The sequence below is a fragment of the Salvelinus alpinus genome, chromosome 5 (genome assembly GCF_045679555.1).
Source record: "Salvelinus alpinus chromosome 5, SLU_Salpinus.1, whole genome shotgun sequence".
Taxonomy (NCBI): domain Eukaryota; kingdom Metazoa; phylum Chordata; class Actinopteri; order Salmoniformes; family Salmonidae; genus Salvelinus; species Salvelinus alpinus.
Genome location: NC_092090.1, coordinates 53,760,738 through 53,784,092, shown reverse-complemented (window position 1 = coordinate 53,784,092; position 23,355 = coordinate 53,760,738). Strand labels below are relative to the sequence as shown.

The following is a 23,355-nucleotide window of genomic DNA, read 5'->3' as shown; positions in this document are numbered from 1 at the left end:
GTTAACGGTGATGGCTAACTAGCAGTGGCTAACTGACTACTAGCTAGTAGCTGGCTAGCTTGAAGAGTGTTACGGTTCTAAAGTATAAAAAATAGCAGATCCATACCGCATTGGGTGAGGCGGGTTGCAGGAGCGTATGTTCAGTTCGTAGATGGAAAAATTTGATTAAAAATATGAAATATATACGAAGAAGGAAACGATATATACAAGGGACGGGACAAGACAATCAACACATCCCACTCCTACGCCATCATGGATTCAAATAGGTATTTCAACAGATTTTTTATTTGTGGAATAGACACCGACAGGAATGCAGTTTTAACCAATCAGCATCCAGGATTAGACCCATTCATTGTCTAAAAGCCCACGATTCCACACAAGCACGTTTGCAAAAAACAGTTACCATGGGAACGATGAGCATCTGTTACACTCTTATTGTTTGCTGTGACCTCACTGGCTTCTTCACTCAGGGATGAAATCTAATGTACACAGAACCCTCATTTTCATGCACTTTCCCAATGTGTGTTTGGGTTACGGTTTGAATATCAATTAGGATCCGGACAGTAATGTTAAACTCATGTCCCTAGACCATTCTATTCAAGGATCCCAAGGAGTGGCTGGAGAGCAGGGAGTCACCTGGAGGGTCATCAGCAGGTTCAAACCTCCAGCTCAAAACCAGCTCTGCATTAGACACCGCCACCAAGCTCCCCACACAGCACTTTCACAGGCCAGGTATTGTAATCCATCAGCACACTTATCCTCTTCTCTCCTATCTTCTCTTCTCTTCTCTGCTCCCTTCTCTTCTCTGGCCTGCTTTGCTTTCATCTGGGACTGATGTCCATTTTGATTTTATCTTTTCATTGCAGATAATGGAATGAATATATACAAGAAGCCACCAATTTACAAACAAGGTATTTCATGCAACTTAATTGATGTGTGTGTGTAATTTACTGTAATTTACTGTATACTGGCATAATATTTGACATTAAAAGGTAACATTGGATGTTTTTCTGTGCACATTTACTGTATATCTCCTTGTGTTTGTGTGTGTGTGTGTCTCTAGATGTATTAGCATCCATCCCCCAGGGGAAACACATAGAGGACCTCATCATTGAGTCATCTAAATTCCCTGCCGCCCAGCCACCTGATCCCAACAAACCCTCCAAGATTGAGACAGATTACTGGCCCTGCCCCCCCTCCCTGGCTGCAGTTGGTATGTCTCACACTATTAATTACACAACTGTGAATAGTAATCAATAGGGTTGCAAAGCCACCGGTATTTTAACAAAGTAACTGTAATCTTCTGTAATTTTGCTAATTGACAGGTAATCTATGGTAATTTAGGTAATTTATACTTGAATAACTTTTAAAAAATGTATTCATATATAGTATAATTTTTTTGTATATCTGTGTCCATATTGTCCATGTGTTTCTAGTGGATAGACCATATGGTTCAAGAGAAAATAGCCTAATTAATGAAAAAAGCATCTAATCAATAATGGGATGATTTTTTATTAACTCTGCAACTCTTTCATGTATTTACTTTTTTACAAATGCCACCAGTTTGGTGCCAAAACATTTACAACAAAACACATTGACATAGTAAAATATAAGTGTAAAAAATATATAAAAGACACTTCGTGTTGAAACCTTCATATTTAACACCAATCGTATTCAATAAGTTGATGGTTTACATTTAGAATAATTTTTTACAGCTTTGTCATTCAGTTTTATATTTGTAAATTATTTTATTTTAAAATGTTATATACTCTACATGTGATAAGGCCAAAGATAATTACAGATGCCTGTGATAATCTCAAGTACCCAAAAAGACCACTGTATGTCATCTTATAAAATTCCCCACATTTTGGTAGTTTACTGGTAAACTTTGAAAGTTTCCAGTAATATACCCTCCTTTCGCAACCCATGTAGTGAACGATCCCAGCCAGCAAGCACTTATAAAACATTGGTGGCTATGAGGCAGCACACCATTGTAGGTACAGTAAACTGGTAAACTGATATCGGACCAGTGTCGCTAGCCGTCATGGTGGCATGCCTCTAGTAACACAACAGCACACCGACCATCCTTAACAGTTCCGACAGTTAATGCTGCTCTTAGCCTGAAGTGTCGGCTACCGCTGTAAAGCTGATGGCTAAAATTGGCAGTGGGCTGCTAACATTGCCGACGCCGGGCCGCTGATGAGCTACTAAGCTTCCAATGAGGAGGGATAGTGAGGGTTGGTAGTGGAGAGTGATAGAGTAATAGAGCTTAGTAGTACCAGGGTTTCCTCTAACACTTGCCTCCCCTCCACCACAGAGACAGAGTGGAGGAAGAAGGCTGAGTCCCGGAGGAGGGAGGAGGGAGAGAGGGATGAGGAGGACGATGAATATGACAATGGAGACCTGTCCGATGATATGTGGGGACTACGGGAACTGCAGAAGCAGGAGCTCAACAAAGTACGGAACAGGTTTTATTTCTAACAAATTCTCCCAAATTTGGCTATTGAACACACCTAATTGTTTTTTTAAGTGTAACTCAATGATAGTGGTTGCTTTGAAAACCTTTTGACATTCTATATGTCTACCCTGCAGATTCAGTCGAATTTGGGAAAGATAATCTTGAAAGAGGAGCTGGATAATGCTGTGCCCATCCGCAGGAAAACTCGCTCACTGCCTGACCGGACAGCAATGCACATGGGTAAGAGAGAGGCAGATTCACTTTGTGTCCGTGAGAGTATGTTTATCAACCTTTTATGTTCAAGAGACCAGGAAACTAAGGTCCGTCTTCCTTGAAGGACTATTTATATTAACAATTTAACTTGTTTGACAAACAAGCAACATCCCAGGTAACCGGTGCTAATCCCCAGTGCAGGAGTTGACTAACACTGTGTTAGATTGTGACCTTGTGAGTGTGGTGGAAACGAGAAAGAAACACACAAAATCACACATATGCTCCATTTAAAATCCTTTGTAGAAATGGTAAAGATTCCACACTTCCTCCACCTACAACATCGTCTGTGTCCCAAATGGCAACCTATTCCCTACATTGTGTACTACATTTGACCATGGGCCCTGGTCAAAAGTAGTGCACTATATGGGGAATAGTGTGGCATTTGGGACGAAAATCATCAACCCCCGACTTTGTCCTGCATCTTCTCTTCTCTGTGACAGCCTTTTATATTCTGTAAGAAAACATTGACATGCCAGACAGACGAGCCTGTAAAAGCATATCGCTCTCCTGCCTTCACAGCTAGTTTCTGACAATGTTCTAGGCACGTTAAATGAGAACATTGCAAGAACAATGATGTGTCCAGTTTTCTGTGGATCAGGAGAGTATTCCATCAAAGGACAGCCAAACATACACATGTAGACATGTTCTCAGAACATAAGATATTCATGTTCTAGACACGTTTCATGGAAAGTTGGCAAAAACATTTGTGTCCATTTTTTTGTGGGTTAGGAGAATAGTCCATCAACATCCCACCTAACACACAGAACATGGTTGCCATGTTCTCAGAATATACAGTGCCTTCAGAAAGTATTCACACCCCTTGATTTTTTCCACATTTTGTTGTGTTACAGCCTGAATTTAAAATTGATTTGTGTTACTGGCCTACACACAATATCCCATAATGTCAAAGTGTTTGTAGAAATTTTTACCAATTAATAAAAAAATGAAAAGCTGGCATGTCTCGAGTCAATATGTCTTCAACCCCTTTGTTATGGCAAGCCTAAATAAGTTCAGGAGTAAAAATAAAAGTCACATAACACGTTGCATAGACTCACTGTGTACCATAATAGTGTTTACATGATTTTTGAATGACTACCTCATCTCTACCCCACACATACGATTATCTGTAAGGTCCCTCAGTCGAGCAGTGAATTTCAAACACAGATTTAACCACAAAGACCAGGGAGGTTTACCAATGCCTTGTAAAGAAGGGTGCCTATTGGTAGATAGGTAATTTAAAAAGCAGAAATATGAGCATGGTGAACTTATTATTACACTTTGGATGGTGTATCAATACACCCAGTTGTTACATAGATGCAGGTGTCCTTCCTAACTCAGATGCTGGAGAGGAAGTAAACTGCTCAGGGATTTCACCATGAGTCCAATGGTGACTTTGAAACAGTTCGAGTTTAATGGCTGTGATAGGAGGAAACAGAGGATGGCTCATAAACATTGTAGTTACTCCACAATACTAACCTAAATGACAGAGAAAAGAAGGAAATCTGTAGATTTCTTTCCCAAAAACATCCTGTTTGCAATAAAGCACTAAAGTAAAACTGCAAAAACAAAATCCAAAGAAATGTACTTTATGTACTGAATACAAAGCATTATGTTTGGGTCAAATCCAACACAACACATCACTGAGTACCACTCTTCATATTTTCAAGCATGGTGGTGGCTACTTCATGTTATGGGTATGCTTGTCATCGACAAGGACTAAGGAATTTTTTTGGGGGGATCAAAGGAAGTAGAATAGAGCTAAGCACAGACACAATCCTAGAGGAAAAAACCTGGTTCAGTCTGCTTTACAACAGACACTGGGAGACAATTTCCCCTTTCAGCAGGACAGTAACCTAAAACACAAGGCCAAATATACACTGGAGTTGCTTACCAAGACGACATATAATGTTCCTGAGTGGCCTAGTTACAGTTTTGACTTAATTAAATCGGCTTGAAAATCTATGGCAAGACTTGAAAATGATCAACAAGGAACTGTACATAGCTTGAAGAATTTAAAAAAGAGTAATGTGCAAATATTGTACAATCCAGACTTACCCAAAAAGACTCACAGCTGTAACCGCTGCCAACGGTGATTCTAATATGTATTGACTCAGGGGTGTGAACACATAGATATTTGTATTTAATTTTCAAAACATTTGCAAAAAAGTCTAAAAACAAGTTTTCACTTTGTCATTATGGGGTATTGTGTGCAGATGAGTGAGAATTATTTATTTTTTTATCAATTTTTAATTCAGGCTGTAACGCAATAACATTTGGAATAAGTCGAGGAGTATGAATACTTTCTTAAGGCACTGTAAGATATTTATGTTCTAGACACGTTTCATTTGTGTCCAAAGAAAAGTTCATCACACATCTCATATTATTACTTTTTCCAAGCCCCTGATTTATGAACCCCTGATCTATCCATAGCTCATTGTCTGTTGGTAAGGTTTAGAATACTCACACACACAGTGCTTCTAACATACAATGTTTTCAACTTACATATTTGACATACAGTACTCAATTACATAATGCATGTTAATTTATACAGTAATTATACAGTCCTCACCTGGGATTTGAACTCACAACCTCTTCGTTCACAGTACGCCAATCTTCCTGCTACGCCACCTTTTCCAGGTCAGGTATTGATTAGTCTGAGTATTTTCATCATTGATTTTATTTACTTATTTCAGCACTTGAAGGGCCTTCTGTATAGCTGTCTAATGTTGGTGGAGAATATTAACCTGTTTTAATGATACTTCTGGATCACTATGATCAATAAAATATTTTCTTACACCTATCAAGTTGTTTCAGATCTAAACAAGTGCCTAGGGAGGTGGGTTAATGGTTTCTTCTGGAAAGGGCCTAACTATACTGGCTCAATAAGTACATACAGTTGAAGTCAGAAGTTCACATACACCTTAGTCAAATACACTTAAACTCTGTTTTTCAAAATTCCCTGTCTTAGGTCAGTTAGGATCACCACTTTATTTCAAGAATGTGAAATGTCATAATAATAGCAGAGAGAATCATTTATTTCAGCTTTTATTTCTTTCATCACATTTCCAGTGGGTCAGAAGTTTACATACGCTGAATTAGCATTTGCTTTTTCAGTTCTGCCCACAAATGTAGGTTGAGGTCAGGGCTTCGTGATGGCCACTCCAATACCTTGACTTTGTTGTCCTTAAGCCATTTCGACACAACTTTGGAAGTATGCTTGGGGTCATTGTCCATTTGGAAGACCCATTTGTGACCAAGCTCTAACTTCCTGACAGATGTCTTGAGATTTTGCTTCAGTCCTTGGGATGTTTCTACAACTTGATTGGAGTCCACCTGTGGTAAATTAAATTGATTGGATATGATTTGGAAAGGCACACACCTTTCTAAATGAAGTCCCACCATTTACCGTGCATGTCAGAGCAAAAACCAAGCCATGAGGTCGAAGGAATTTCCCTAAGAGCTCCGAGACAGGATTCTGTCGAGGCACAGATCTGTGGAAGGGTACCAAAACATTTCTGCAGCATTGAAGGTCCCCAAGAACACAGTGGCCTCCATCTTTCTTAAATGGAAGATCTTCCTAGAGCTGGCCACCCCGCCAAACTGAGCATTCGAGGGAGAAGGACCTGTCATTGTAAATAAGAATTTGTTATTAACTGACTTGCCTAGTTAAATAAAGGTCAAATAAAAACAATGTATTGATAGTTCTTCAGTAACAAATAATGATTTCTACATAACAAACAGGAAAATGCATCACCCTTTATATCAGTATTAAGCAGCTACATACTAACTATGAACCAGTTATTATTGCGTTCTTACGTGGTTGTTTCCGTCTTGTTTCAATGTTGTTTCCAGATACTTTGCAGGTTGTTACCCTCTTATTTCAACACTAAACTAAAGTTCTACTATAATGGTTATAGATTTCTCATCTTTCATGCACTTCTGGAACTTAGGCTACCAGCTTTGATTCTTTTTCAGGTTTGATGTAGTGTTTCTGGAAAAAGAGATCTATACTGCCTTTGCAGAATTTGCATTTGACAAAAATGTCTTCGATTAACTCAAATTATGGGAGCATTTGCACAGAGAAAAGGTTAAGCGGGGTAACAACACACTTTTGGAAACAGGATAGCCTACAGCAGTGGTTCCCAAACATTTTATAGTCCCGTACCCCTTCAGACATTCAACCTCCAGCTGTGTACCCCCTCTAGCACCAGGGTCAGCACACTCTCAAATGTTGTTTTTTGCCATCATTGTAAGCCTGCCACACACACACACACACTATACGATACTTTTATTAAACATAAAAATTAGTGTGAGTTTGTCACAAGCCAGCTCATGGGAAGTGACAAAGTGCTCTTATAAGACCAGGGAACAAATAATAATATAAAAATAATTAATAATTTTGCTCTTTATTTAGCCTTCTTACAAATAAAACTTTATTTGTTCATCGAAAACTGTGAATAACTCGCCACAGGTTAATGAGAAGGGTGTGCTTGAAAGCATGCACATAACTCTGCAATGTTGGGTTGTATTGGAGAGTCTGCCTTAAATCATTTTCCACATACAGTCTGTGCCTGTATTTAGTTTTCATGCTAGTGAGGGCTGAGAATCCACTCTCACATAGGTACGTGGTTGCAAAAGGCATCAGTGTCTTAACAGCGCGATTTGCCAAGGCAGGATACTCTGAGCGCAGCCCAATCCGGAAATATGGCAGTGGCTTCTGATTAAATTCAATTTTCACAGTACCGCTTGTTGCAATTTCGATGAGTCTCTTTTGTTCAGATATCGGTAAGTGGACTGGAGGCAGGGAATGAAAGGGATAACGAATCCAGTTGTTTGTGTCATCCTTTTCGGGAAAGTCCCTGCGTAATTGCACACCAAGCTCACTCAGGTGCTTCGCTATATCACATTTGACATTGTCCGTAAGCTTGAGTTAATTTGCACACAAAAAAATCATACAATGATGGAAAGACATGTGTGTTGTCCTTCTTAATGCAGACAGAGAAGAGCTCCAACTTCTTAATCATAGCTTAAATTTTGTCCCGCACATTGAATATAGTTGCGGAGAGTCCCTGTAATCCTAGATTCAGATCATTCAGGCGAGAAAAAACATCACCCAGATAGGCCAGTCGTGTGAGAAACTCGTCATCATGCTAGCGGTCAGACAAGTGAAAATTATGGTCAGTAAAGAACTTTAAGCTCGTCTCTCAATTTAAAAAAACGTGTCAATACTTTGCCCCTTGATAACCAGCGCACTTCTGTATGTTATAAAAGCGTTACATGGTTGCTGCCCATATCATTGCATAGTGCAGAAAATACAAGAGAGTTCAGGGGCCTTGCTTTAACAAAGTTAACCATTTTCACTGTAGTGTCCAAAACGTCTTTCAAGCTGTCAGGCATTCCTTTGGCAGCAAGAGCCTCTCGGTGGATACTGCAGTGTACCCCAGTGGCATCGGGAGCAACTGCTTGCACGCGTGTTACCACTCCACTATGTCTCCCTGTCATGGCTTTTGCGCCATCAGTGTAGATACCAACACATCTTGACCACCGAAGTCCATTTATGTCACAAAGCTGTCCAGTACTTTAAAAATATCCTCTCCTGTTGTCCTGGTTTCCAGTGTTGCAGAAGAGGATGTCTTCCTTAATTGACCTCCCATAAACGTAACGGACATATACCAGGAGCTGTGCCAGGCCCGCCATGTCTGTTGACTCATCCAGCTGTAAAGCATAGAATTCACTGGCTTGTATGCAAAGTAGTAATTGTTGAAACAAAACATGCCAATTTGAAAAATAGGCCACGGGAGTTTTTTGAGCGAGAATTAAGACAACTTTCGAGAAGTAAGACATGTATAAAAGCAACAGATACCATTAATAAGAACAGGCTAGAAGCGTCTTATATGGTGAGCTACCGAGTGGCCAGGACAGGCAATACTATTGTGGAGGACTTAGGTCCAACGTCCCTGTCTTGTGGTCGGTGCTTTCCCGGGTAAGGGGGCAGTAGCTCTTCGGCTGCATCAGATTCACTACTGTCAGTGTCCATGCTAGCTGGGCTAACAACAAATGTAGAATTACTGATGCTAGCATTGGATGTGCTCGTGGAAGCAGAACAATTTGTGTCGTCGACGGGTGCAGGTAGCAGTACTATCAGTAGAGCTGGTATGTGTTTCTATGGACGTCGGCCTTACTTTTTTTTTAACCATTTATCAATTTTCGAGTAAACGTAATGAGCAGCCGCTACGTTTGGCTACATACAGACCGTTATTGGAATTCCCGTGAGAGAGTAACGGTTAATGTGATTGGATGTTAATTATTTGACTAGGCTACCTGTATTTGACATTGTGTAGTTATTTCACTTGATGGTTTAATTTTATTTTTGGCAGTGAAACAAGGCTACTCAGGCGAGAAAAAAACCTCACCCAAATGTATAGACCCATTGGAAAATATAAATGCTGTTTGAAAATGTGATGTTAATCACGTACCCCCGACCGCATTTCACGTACCTCCAAGTACCCCAGTTTGGGAATTACCTGGCCTACAGCATGAATTCCGTTAGCATGAGACAAGTCTTTAAAATATGTACAGTGGGGAGAACAAGTATTTGATACACTGCCGATTTTGCAGGTTTTCCTACTTACAAAGCATGTAGAGGTCTGTAATTTTTATCATAGGTACACTTCAACTGTGAGAGACGGAATCTAAAACAAAAATCCAGAAAATCACATTGTATGATTTTTAAGTGATTCATTTGCATTTTATTGCATGACATAAGTATTTGATACGTCAGAAAAGCAGAACTTTATATTTGGTACAGAAACCTTTGTTTGCAATTACAGAGATCATACGTTTCCTGTAGTTCTTGACCAGGTTTGCACACACTGCAGCAGGGATTTTGGCCCACTCCTCCATACAGACCTTCTCCAGATCCTTCAGGTTTCGGGGCTGTCGCTGGGCAATACGGACTTTCAGCTCCCTCCAAAGATTTTCTATTGGGTTCAGGTCTGGAGACTGGCTAGGCCACTCCAGGACCTTGAGATGCTTCTTACGGAGCCACTCCTTAGTTGCCCTGGCTGTGTGTTTCAGGTCGTTGTCATTCTGAAAGACCCAGCCACGACCCATCTTCAATGCTCTTACTGAGGGAAGGAGGTTGTTGGCCAAGATCTCGCAATACATGGCCCCATCCATCCTCCCCTCAATACGGTGCATTCGTCCTGTCCCCTTTGCAGAAAAGCATCCCCAAAGAATGATGTTTCCACCTCCATGCTTCACAGTTGGGATGGTGTTCTTGGGGTTGTACTCATTCTTCCTTCTTCCTTCTTCTTCCTCCAAACACGGCGAGTGGAGTTTAGACCAAAAAGCTCTATTTTTGTCTCATCAGACCACATGACCTTCTCCCATTCCTCCTCTGGATCATCCAGATGGTCATTGGCAAACTTTAGACGGGCCTGGACATGCGCTGGCTTGAGCAGGGGGACCTTGCGTGCGCTGCAGGATTTTAATCCATGACGGCATAATGTGTTACTAATGGTTTTCTTTGAGACTGTGGTCCCAGCTCTCTTCAGGTCATTGACCAGGTCCTGCCGTGTAGTTCTGGGCTGATCCTTCACCATCCTCATGATCATTGATGCCCCACGAGGTGAGATATTGCCCCAGACCGAGGGTGATTGACCGTCATCTTGAACTTCTTCCATTTTCTAATAATTGCGCCAACAGTTGTTGCCTTCTCACCAAGCTGCTTGCCTATTGTCCTGTAGCCCATCCCAGCCTTGTGCAGGTCTACAATTTTATCCCTGATGTCCTTACACAGCTCTCTGGTCTTGGCCATTGTGGAGAGGTTGGAGTCTGTTTGATTGAGTGTGTGGACAGGTGTCTTTTATACAGGTAACGAGTTCAAACAGGTGCAGTTAATACAGGTAATGAGTGGAGAACAGGAGGGCTTCTTAAAGAAAAACTAACAGGTCTGTGAGAGACGGAATTCTTACTGGTTGGTAGGTGATCAAATACTTATGTCATGCAATAAAATGCAAATGAATCACTTAAAAATCATACAATGTGATTTTCTGGATTTTTGTTTTAGATTCCGTCTCTCACAGTTGAAGTGTACCTATGATAAAAATTACAGACCTCTACATGTTTTGTAAGTAGGAAAACCTGCAAAATCGGCAGTGTATCAAATACTTGTTCTCCCCACTGTATATAACATGCCAGTAGAGATATGCTTCTGAAAGTACTATACGGGTTACATGAAAAAGTAACCGTAATAATATTACAATATTTGAAGACAGTTACTTGTTATAAAACTCTGTTACCCATAATAGTAATATATTAATGTAATATAATACTGTAAGAAATGATTAACCCCAACACTGGTCCCAAGTGCTTATGTTGCAATTTGCCTATTTATCCACATTAAAAGTTGGAGTTGAGTGGGCCTCCTGAGTAGCGCAGCGGTCTAAGGCACTTCCGGTGTCACTATGGCCTGGGGTTCTGATCTCAGGCTGTGTCATTACCGGCTGTGACTTGGAGTCCCATAGGGCGGCACACTATTGGCCCAGCATCGTCTGGGTTAGGGAAGGGTCTGGCTGTGGTGTCTTTACTTGGCTCATCGTGCTCTAGCAACTCCTTGTGGCGGCCTGGGCGCCTGCAGGCTGACTTTGGTCGTCAGTTGGTGCACCTGGCTTCCGGGTTAAATGAGCATGTGTTAAGAATTGTGGTTTGACGGGTCATGTTTCGGAGGACGCATGACTCGACCTTTGCCTCTCCCGAGCACGTTGTGGAGAAGCAAAAATCACAAAAAAAGGGAGGCATTTATATATATAAAAATATAAATAAATTAAAAGTTGGAGATGGAACTCTGTGTTGTGTATTGTTTTGGTATAGCTGGTGTCATCATTGCTTAAATGGCAAATGTTAGAAAGTACAGACATGCTACTGCAAATATACACATTTCTGATATTCTGAGAATATGGCAACCATGTACTGGGTATGTTTCTGTATGGTTATGGCAACAAATTAGGAATGTTACAGGTATAAATGCAATGACGAGAGTATATGTGATTCCTTATCAGAGACACGTTTGTTCTATATGCCATACAGTGCATTCTGAAAGTTCTTAAGACTACTTGACTTTTTCCACATTTTGTTACGTTACAGCCTTATTCTAAAATGGCAGATTTTTTCCCCCTCATCAATCTACACACAATACCCCATAATGACAAAGCAAAACCAGGTTTTCAGATTTTTGGGGCAAAAATCAAAAAAGAAATATCACATTTACATAAGTATTCAGACCTTTTACTCAGTACTTTGTTGAAGAACCTTTGGCAGCGATTACAGCCTTGAGTCTTCTTGGGTATGACGCTACAAGCTTGGCACACCTGTATTTGGGGAGTTTCTCCCATTTTTCTCTGCAGATCCTCTCAAGCTCTGTCAGGTTCAATGGGGAGCGTCGCTGCACAGCTATTTTCAGGTCTCTCCAGAAATGTTTGATCGGGAGCATTCCTGCGTTGTCTTGGCTGTGTGTTTGGGGTCGTTGTCATGTTGGAAGGTGAACCGTCGCTCCAGTCTGAGGTCCTGAGTGCTCTGGAGCAGGTTTTCATCATTCATCTCTCTGTACTTTGCTCCATTCATCTCTCCCTCAATCCTGACTAGTCTCCCAGTCCCAGCCGCTGAAAAACATCCCTACAGTATGATGCTGCCACCACCATGCTTCACCGTAGGGATGGTGCCAGGTTTCCTCCAGACGTGACGCTTGGCATTCGGGCCAAAGAGTTCAATCTTGGTTTCATCAGACCAGAGAATCTTGTTTCTCATGGTCAGAGTCCTTTAGGTGCCTTTTGGAAAACTCCAAGGGAGCTGTTTTGTGCCTTTTACTGAGGAGTGGCTTCCGTCTGGCCACTCTACCATAAAGGCCTGATTGTTGGAGTGCTGCAGAGATGCTTGTCCTTCTGGAAGGTTCTCCCATCTCCACAGACAAACTCTGGAGCTCTGTCAGAGTAACCATCAGGTTCTTGTTCACCTCCCTGACCAAGGCCCTTCTCCCCTGACTGCTCAGTTTGGACGGTTGGCCAGCTCTAGGAAGAGTCTTGGTGGTTCCAACTTCTTCCATTTAAGAATGATAGAGGCCACTGTGTTTTTGGGGACCTTACATTTACATTTAAGTCATTTAGCAGACGCTCTTATCCAGAGCGACTTACAAATTGGTGCATTCACCTTATGATATCCAGTGGAACAACCACTTTACAATAGTGCATCTAACTCTTTTAAGGGGGGGGGGGGGTTAGAAGGATTACTTTATCCTATCCTAGGTATTCCTTAAAGAGGTGGGGTTTCAGGTGTCTCCGGAAGGTGGTGATTGACTCCGCTGACCTGGCGTCGTGAGGGAGTTTGTTCCACCATTGGGGTGCATCACCTTCAATGATGCAGAAGTGTTTTGGTACCCTTCCCCAGATCTGTGCCTCGACACAAGTCTCGGAGCTCTACGGACAATTCCTTCGACCTCGTGGCTTGGATTTTGCTCGGACATGCACTGTCAACTGTGGGACCTTATATTTTCCAAATCATGTCCAATCAGTTGAATTTACCACAGATGGACTCCAATCAAGTTGTTTAAACATCTCAAGGATGATCAATGGAAACAGGATTGTAGGCCGTCATTGTAAATAAGAATTTGTTCTTAACTGGCTTGCCTAGTTAAAATAAATAAATAAATAAAAGTACCTGAGATCAATTTCGAGTCTCATAGCAATGTGTCAGAATACTTATGTAAATAAGGTATTTCTGTTCTTCATTTTTAATGAATGTGCTACATTTCTAAAAAACTGTTTTCACTTTGTCATTATGGGGTATTGTGTGTAGACTGATGAGAAAAAAATATATTTAATACATTTCAGAATAAGGCTGTAAAGTAACAAAATGTGGAAAAAGTCAAGGGGTCTGAATACTTTCCAAATACACTACATTTACATTTAAGTCATTTAGCAGACGCTCTTATCCAGAGCGACTTACAAATTGGTGCATTCACCTTATGATATCCAGTGGAACAACCACTTTACAATAGTGCATCTAACTCTTTTAAGGGGGGGGGGGGTTAGAAGGATTACTTTATCCTATCCTAGGTATTCCTTAAAGAGGTGGGGTTTCAGGTGTCTCCGGAAGGTGGTGATTGACTCCGCTGACCTGGCGTCGTGAGGGAGTTTGTTCCACCATTGGGGTGCCAGAGCAGCGAACAGTTTTGACTGGGCTGAGCGGGAACTGTACTTCCTCAGAGGTAGGGAGGCGAGCAGGCCAGAGGTGGATGAACGCAGTGCCCTTGTTTGGGTGTAGGGCCTGATCAGAGCCTGAAGGTACGGAGGTGCCGTTCCCCTCACAGCTCCGTACCTATGTGTAGAAAGTTCTCTTTGAGATGCTCAGCTATCTATAACTCTACCAATTCCCATCTTTCAATGAGGAACTAATTTTAATTACACTGAACAAAAATATAAATGCAACATGTAAAGTGTTGGTCACAAAAAAACATTTTTCTCTCAAATGTTGCGCACACATTGGTTTACATCCCTGTTAGTGAGCATTTCTCCTTTACCAAGAGATAATCCATACACCTGACAGGTGTGGCATATCAAGAAGCTGATTAAACAGCATAATCATTACACAGGTGCATCTTGTGCTGGAGACAATAAAAGGCCACTCTAAAATGTGCAGTTTTGTCACACAACACAATGCCACAAGACTTAAGTTTTCATGGAGTTTGCAATTGGTGTGCTGACTGCAGGAATGTCCACCAGAGCTGTTGCCAGAGAATTGAATGTTCATTTCTCAACCATAAGCTGCCTCCTACGTTATTTTAGAGAATTTGGCAGTACTTCCAACCGGCCTCACATCCGCAGATCACATGTATGGCGTTGTGTGGGCGAGTGGTTTGCTGATGTCAACATTGTGAACAAAGTGCCCAATGGTGGGGTTATCGTATGGGCAGGCATAAGCTACGGACAACGAGCACAATGCATTTTATCAATGGCAATCTGAATGCACAGAGATACCGTGACGAGATCCTGAAGCCCATCGTCGTCCCATTCATCCCCCGCCATCACCTCATGTTGCAGTATGATAATGCACAGCCCCATGTTGCAAGGATCTGTACACAATTCCTGGAAGCTGAAAATGTCCTAGTTCTTCCATGGCCTGCATACTCACCAGACATGCACCCATTGAGCAAGTTTGGGATGCTCTCGATCGATATCCAGCAACTTCGCACAGCCATTGAAGATGAGTGGGACAACGTTCCATAGGCCACAATCAACAGCCTGATCAACTCTATGTGATGGAGATGTGTCGTGCTGCAGGAGGCAAATGGTTGTCACACCAGATGCTGACTGTTTTTCTGCTACCTTTTTGTTTTAAGGTATCTATTTCAATTGACTGATTTCCTAATATGAACTGTAACTCAGTAAAATTAAATTGTTGCATGTTGCCTTTATATTTTTGTTCAGTATGGATAAATTAAGTGTGTTGTAACTGTTGCCAAATAATGACATTAACATAAAGTCTTGAACCCAGGCCACCAGCACAAAGGACACACACTAACCTGTGCCCCAATATGGCATATATCTAGGGAATATGCTTATTGGGCCAGTATAGTTAGGCCCTGTACTGAAGAAACCCTAACCTCTCCTCCCTAGGCACTTGTGTAGATCTGAAACAACTTGATAGGTGTAACTATTAGGGTGAATGCACTTTGAAGTAAATCTCAGCTCTGTTAAAAGCACTTAAGAAAAACATTTATTTATCACAGTGATTACAACACAACACTAAACAATACATTAATTGCACTATAATGGTGTCAAACAGTGCCCACAAACTGTTAGGGCCTACATAAAGCTGTCCCAACAGCAGTCCCAACATCTTACCACTGCTACACCTGGCTATCCGCCGAGTATTGTCTGGCTGCGAAACAGTTTATTCAGCCTCGTTTACTGCCTTTTAATTTAAAAAACATAGCTGATATGTCTGACTTGCTTAAACAAATGAGGTTTCTAATGACAATTGAGATGTACAAACTATGGCATAAGGGGACGACAAGCAGATAAGAGGCAATCCGTAATTTCGATTAAGACATTAATGAGCGAGTTAGGACAGACGTAATCAATATAACTTTTACCACCATACTTTCTTAGCTACAGTATACATATCTCCCTGGCATATTACATCATTTATGCAGCAGCATACAATGCATTTTTGGACTCACCTTGTTGTGCTGTGCTCACTTGAACAGGAAGGTGGCGCGGCGGTCCTTTGTGAGCAAATTTTGACGTCAAAGTCTGGCATTCTCTGGATTTACGGTGCTTTCAAATCAACTGGGAACTCGGGGAAAAAACAAGGTTGAATCATGATGACGTCATTGATCCTCAGGTCGTAGCACTAGAAAGAGGCCGGATTTACAATTCCGAGTTGGATGACCGTTCAAAACGTATTTTCCCAGTCGGAGCTCGTTTATTCCAGACTTCCCAGTTGTCCTGAACTCACTGAAGTCAAGTTTTCCCAGTTCCGAGTTAACTTCTTGACGCACGGATCCCTTTAGCGGGATAATTTTTGTAAACAACCGCTGAATTGCAGAGAGCCAAATTATGAAATCATAAGTGAAATATACCAAAACACAGCTTAGCTTGTTAATCCACCTACCGTGTCAGATTTTGAAAATATGCTTTACAGCGAAAGCAATCCAAGCGTTTGTGAGTTTATCGATCACTAGACAAAACAGTAAGAACACCTAGCAGCCATGTAGAATGGTCACGAAAGCCAGAAAAGCAATAAAATTAATCGCTTACCTTTGATGATCTTCGGATGTTTGCACTCACGAGACTCCCAGTTACACAATACATTTTCCTTTTGTTCGATAAAGATTTTTTTTGGCGCTCCATTTGTTTGGCGCGTTATGTTCAGTATTCCACAGTCATCAAGGCTTGACGAAAATTCCATATAGTATCCGTAAAGGTCGTAAAAACATGTCAAACTTTTTTAATAATCAATCCTCAGGTTGTTTTTAACATCAATAATCGATCATATTTCAACCGGACTGTGAACTATTCAATACTGGAGAGAAAGAAAATGTCGAGCAACGAGTGTCTGGCGCAACAACTAATGGAGGGACATCCGCCTATCCACTGATGCGTTTTGATAAATCTCGCTCATTTTTCAAAATAAAAGCTTGAAACTATGTCTAAAGACTGTTCACACCCTGAGGAAGCCACAGGAAATGGAATCTGGTTGATATCCCTTCAAATGGACGAAAGGCAAGCAATGGAACAGTGATTTTTCAAAACAGAAGTCACTTCCGGGTTGGATTTCCTCAGGTTTTCGCCTGCAAAATCAGTTCTGTTATACTCACAGACAATATTTTGACAGTTTTGGAAACTTTAGAGTGTTTTCTATCCTACTCTGTCAATTATATGCATATTCTAGCATCTGGACCTGAGAAATAGGCAGCTTACAATGGGAACGTTATTTTTCCAAACATAAAAATTCTGCCCCCTAGCTTCAAGAGGTTTTAACAGATGTTTTGAGAGCGGCACAAATCATGCTTCATTGACAGCATGGCCAATATTTATCATTTTAAACTTGGAAAAGAGTCCCTTAATCCCAGATTTGGGACCACACAGCCACTCCACTGAATAGCAGGCAAGTGATTGCTTTGTAATTCTTGCAGTTAGCCAATGTCACTGATTCCTTCCAAACCACTCATTGTTGAATTTGCGATTTCCAACTTCTTGTGTAATGTTTATGTCCAATGGTCGATGAGCACCGATACGTTTTATCTATCATTTCTATTCATTATTTCTCGTCTTATGACAAGGATTAAAAAGGATTTGCCAGTTGATTGTCGACTTGATTCATGATGATGACTGCTAGCTAATATTTTGAAAGTATGATGGTGATATGATCAGTCCAATCAAAGCTACTGTACATATAACGGGATTTGACATCATTTTATCTGTGGCTAATGACCTTGAGCTTTGGATGAGCACTTCTAATGTAACTCTATGGTAGCACCCAAGGGGCTAGAATTTTGTACCTCTACCCTTAGACTTGGCGGTGACATAGTGTCGCCATGAGTGAGAGAACACTGAGCCAATCACGGCGTGACACTCTCTATTTTCTATTGGCTTGCCCCACCAACACAGAAAGCACTGAGCTAGGCTGCATTTTGGAGCTGCCTTACTCAAGAAGACAAAAAAGAGGCCATGTTTGTATGCAGCTTTATTAACTCAATGATACATTGTTTGCAAACATATGTGACACGTATTAATGGCAAAATAACATGCAAAACAAGCAAGCCCCCTCTTGTTTTCAAAAGAGGTCACCACTGTTCAGGAGTATTAAAACAGGTTAGTTTGCCCCACCAACCTTAGACAACGATACAGAAAGTCCTTAAATTGTGGAAATAAGTCAATCAAATCAATAATTGACACAGACATGGTGGTGTAGGAGGAAAATGCTGTAAACCAAGAGGTTGTGAGTTCAAATCCCAGGTGAGAACATGTTGAATAATAATTACTATATTAATGAACATGCACAATGTTGTCAAAGTGTGTCAAATATGTACATTTAAAACACTGTGTGTATGAGTATCCCTGAACTTGCCAACAGACAAAAACAGCTGTGATTGGACCAATGGTTCAGCAATTAGGGGCTTGGCAACAGTAACAAGGTGTGATGTTCAATGAAAAAAGAAATGTGGGGGGGTGCTTCTTTGGGTACTCAAGCTACGTCCTGACACCTGATACACAGAAATGTTCTTGCAACGTTCCCATGAAATGTGTCTAGAACATTAATAACATTAACAACCATATTCTGTGTATGTTTGTTGGGATGTTGATGGAATATTCTCCTAAACCTTAGAAAACTGGACACAGGAATGTTCTTGCAACGTTATCATGAAACATGTCTAGAAAATGTATATCTAATATTGTGAGAACATGGCAACCAATGTCCTGTGTATGTTTGGTGGGACGTTGATAGAATATTCTCGTAACCCTCAGAAAACTGGACACGTGAATGTTCTTGCTACGTCCCATAAAACGCATCTAGAACATTAATGTTGTACAGTATATTCTGTGAACATTGTAATCATCTTCTAGATAAGTTATGCTTTACATTAAGGGAATGTTCTCCTAACTTTAACACCAAAACATGCTAAAAAGTTTCTCAGAAGGTTTTTGCTAATATAGATACAATGTTCCCCTAACTAACGGAAAACTGGACACTTAAACATTAGAGGGAACATTAAATTGTTAGCTGGATATATCTTGGCCGAAGCTTTTGATACAGTAGACTATTCCATTCTTGTGGGCCGGCTAAGGAATATTGGTGTCCTCTGAGGGGTCTTCGGCCTGGTTTGCTAACTACCTCTCTCAAAGAGTGCAGTGTATAAAGTCAAAAAATCTGCTGTCTCAGCCACTGCCTGTCACCAAGGGAGTATTCCAAGGCTCAATCCTAGGCCCCACGCTCTTCTCAATTTACATCAACAACATAGCTCAGCCAGTAGGAAGCTCTCTCATCCATTTATATGCAGATGATACAGTCTTATACTCAGCTGGCCTCTCCCCAGATTTTGTGTTAAATGCTCTACAACAAAGCTTTCTTAGTGTTCAACAAGCTTTCTCTACCCTTAACCTTGTTCTGAACACCTCCAAAACAAAGGTAATGTGGTTTGGTAAGAAGAATGCCCCTCTCCCAACAGCTGTGATTACTACCTCTGAGGGTTTAGAGCTTAAGGTTGTCACCTCATACAAGTACTTGGGAGTATGGCTAGACGGTACACTGTCCTTCTCTCAGCACATATCAAAGCAACAGGCTAAAGTTAAATCTAGACTTGGTTTCCTCTATCGTAATCGCTCCTCTTTCACCCCAGCTGCCAAACTAACCCTGACCATCCTACCCATGCTAGATTACGGAGACATAATTTATAGTACAGCAGGTAAGGGTGCTCTCGAGCGGCTAGATGTTCTTTACCATTCGGCCATCAGATTTGCCACCAATGCTCCATATAGGACACATCGCTGCACTCTATACTCTTCTGTAAATTGGTCATCTCTGTATACTTGTCGCAAGACCCACTGGTTGATGCTTATTTATAAAACCCTCTTAGGCCTCATTCCCCCCTATCTGAGATATCTACTGAGGCCCTCCTCCTCCACATACAACACCCGTTCTGCCAGTCACATTCTGTTAAAGGTCCCCAAAGCACACACATTCCTGGGTCGCTCGTCTTTTCAGTTGGCTGCAGGTAGCAACTGGAACGAGCTGCAACAAACACTCAAACTGGACAGTTTTATCTCAATCTCTTCATTCAAAGACTCAATCATGGACACTCTTACTGACAGTTGTGACTGTTTCACGTGATGTATTGTTGTCTCTACCTTCTTGCCCTTTGTGCAGTTGTCTGTGCCCAATAATGTTTGTAACATGTTTTGTGCTGCTACCATGTTGTGTTGCTACCATGTTGTTGTCATGTGTTGCTGCCTTGCTATGTTGTTGTCTTAGGTCTCTCTTTATGTAGTGTTGTCTCTCTTGTCGTGATGTGTGTTTTGTCCTATATTTATAATGTTCTTTTTGAATGTTTTTATTTATTTTTTCATCCCAGCCCCTGTCCCCGCAGGAGGTCTTTTGCCTTTTGGTAGGCCGTCATTGTAAATAAGAATTTGTTCTTAAATGACCTAGTTAAATAAAGGTTAAATAAATAAATAAAAATATATTCCTCAGTGCTCGGAGTAGGGTGAAGTTGACCCTAGATGATGATCTTGGATCAGTTTTGCATTTAGCCCTCTCAAGGTTAAGGTTAGGATGGTGGAGGGAAGCTGATTCTAGATCTGTACATAGGAGAAACTTTACCCCGGGGCCTCTCAAGTGGCCAAGTGCAAGATATGGGTTGTATGAAATACAGTATTCAATATCATCGCTCCTTGATTATACAATGCAGTGCCTATGATATTGATAGACATACATGTGATCTACATTCCTAGGGTCATCCTCCAATGCCTCCAAAAACATAAATTTCCAAGCAACCAGTAGGAGTGGTCAGACCAGGGTGAGTAGAGGGTGCAAAGCATCTGGGCCAGTTTTCACCAAGCGTCTCAGAGTAGGAATTACTGATCTAGGGTCAGGTCCCCACGCTCCATACATCTTTTCATTATGATTTAAAATACAAAACTGATCCTAGATCAGCACTATTGTGAGACGCTTTGTGAACACTGGCCAGGGCCCGGTTTCACAAAAGCATGTTTAGGCTACGTTCATCATTTTAACCTCCGTAGGAGCATTGTTAGATCTCCAAGCTGTTTCTCAAAACCATCGTTACTAAAGTTGCTTTTGAAAACACTTGTTATTTAATGGCTGCCTCAGACCACTTTTGGAACAGCTTAGTATGTCGTTAGATGCTTTTTTGCCCTTCCGCGTCACTTTATACACAGAAGATCTCCGCGAAACACAAAATCTTTGTCTTTCTGTGACCTCCAATAACTTCAGAACGAATATGACAGTGACTACAAATACAAAGTGGCCCATTTCTTTGCATAACAAGCGAAAGATATAAAGACGGTTCAAGTGAAAACCGAGATGACTGTATTAAAAGATACATCCAATAGACCTATATTTTCAAATGATATTGAAATCAATTTCATGTTAATTCAATTTAGTTTTATTTTGCTAATTGTATGCTACTGTCTGTAATTTTTTCCTCAATATATTTCATGATGAAATTGTGCCAAATCTTGATTTAGTGCATTATTATAGGGTAAGCATTAGAATAAGCCACCTCAATATTCGTAGCCATGGGAGATAATATCTCTAGGAGCTGATCCGTTGGCAGTGTTGTGGAATAGTTCTAATGTTAAGGTAAGATTGGAAAGGGAGAACGCTGATCCGAGAGCACTGCTTCCTTTCTTTCGATCCTATCGGTATCGACACAGGCCTCAACAGCGCACAAATATTCTCTCTGCGTGGTCTTATGGGAAACGCATGCTGCATCTTTGGCCATTGTAGGAAAAATGCATTGTTAAAACACTCGTAAAACTATGTTCCATCGCTATCGGGAAACCGGGCCCTGGGCATTATATCGCTGCTGACTGAAGTTCATAGCGTTATTCTAAATTGACTAACACCAAAACCAGTTTGTCACAGCACTTCTAATGGTTTGTTCCATTCTGCGTGTAGCTCCAGTCTGCCGAGTTCACCCAATCTGACAGTGACAAAGGAGGACCAGGTAAGGCCTGGTGGTTCAATATGATTGGTTGACTTCCTATACTGTAACAATATCAGAACCCAACCAGTCATACAGATGTCGGATCTTAGTATGACCCACCTAGTCACAGGAGGAAAATAATCCTGCAGAAGGAAAATTTGAATGAATATTTAGAATCGCCGCCAGGGAGCAGCTGGAAGCGGTGTTTGTAACGGGAGTCCGTTCAAGTATTGTGGTGGAATTATTGTAATCAAAAGGAGAGACTTTTAGATTTCTTCAAAACAATCAAACTTTATTATTTAATTACTGCAGTAATGGAGCTGGTCGGTAATCACCCCTGGAGGTGATTACTGAGAACTCAACGAGCTGGTTTGAGCCACAGCATCCTCCTTCAGTCTACATGACACACAACAGATGTATGGAATGGGTCACAAGGTTAAGATTTGTATGAAAGATACTTATAATTCACAGCAGACAGTATCTCCTATAAAAACTGGCCCCCAAACGCCACTGGAGCCATCTCTCCCTGGTACCGTATAGAACAGAAACATTAACTCATGCTCTGAAATGCGGTATCCCCAAAGACATCGTAAATCTCCTGTCAGTGTTATCTCCCAGAGGCTCACTTTCAGTTCACACAGACACAATAGAGATATAAGAACCGTCTATTATGTTGCATAAAACAACCATTTGATGCAATAAAAGTATTATAACATAATCTTGTAATTTCCACCATAGTAGCCTATGTAGGCTAGGTGCAGGCTACAGTGCGTCTCGTGAATTCTTATGTGGATTATAATAAATTGACATATTTGTAGGGGGTAGATGTATTTTTGGTAAAGGGAAATCCGTTTTTTGGGGGATAAATTGTTTTATATATTCATGGCAATCAATAGGCAGAATAAATTGTTGGTTGCCTCACTGCCTGTGTGCAGTTACAGCCGCTGACCCTGGCACACATATGCCAGAGTCAGCATGGGTTTGAATCTGGCCCACTGCCCTTTACATTTTTGGAGGAACTAGTACTTTTCTAGTTACTCACTGCAGGCTTTACTTGTACTCAGGTAATTTATGAAGGAAGTTACTTACTTTTAACTCAATTACATTTTACCAAATCACTTCAGTTACATAGATTTATATTATTATATCGTCGCTGTCGGATGAAAACCTTGTAACTCCAAATTTGGTGATTTTCATATTTTTACATAAATTGGTGTGATTGGTTCCCCTTTACGTCTGTATGAACGTTTCACGACCCCTTGACAAATGAAATGTATTGTAATGAAACAGCAGGGAGCAGGTCTTGAACCCTCGACCTTCTAGCCCGAGGTCCGGCACGCTATCGACTGTGCCGCAAAATTTCCGCTAATAAACCCAGGGTCGTTACACTACTCCC

General features: G+C 41.1%; 1 protein-coding gene across 15 annotated transcripts in view; it reads left to right on the top strand.

Moving 5' to 3' along the window:
- The window catches only part of LOC139576327 (dematin-like), a 125,968-nt gene that overhangs the window by 55,036 nt on the left and 47,577 nt on the right, over nt 1-23,355 (top strand). For 7 of the 15 annotated variants that reach the window (XM_071402302.1, XM_071402300.1, XM_071402297.1 and 4 more), the window contains 7 exons: nt 588-732; nt 867-911; nt 1,064-1,213; nt 2,318-2,457; nt 2,593-2,698; nt 20,743-20,807; nt 21,932-21,980. In XM_071402302.1, coding sequence (XP_071258403.1) covers nt 588-732; nt 867-911; nt 1,064-1,213; nt 2,318-2,457; nt 2,593-2,698; nt 20,743-20,807; nt 21,932-21,980 — 700 coding nt within the window. Of the gene's footprint in view, nt 1-587; nt 733-866; nt 912-1,063; nt 1,214-2,317; nt 2,458-2,592; nt 2,699-2,974; nt 4,976-20,742; nt 20,808-21,931; nt 21,981-23,355 lie in introns of those variants that run through there. The other 8 variants (XM_071402301.1, XM_071402299.1, XM_071402298.1 and 5 more) reach the window with 4 other exon arrangements.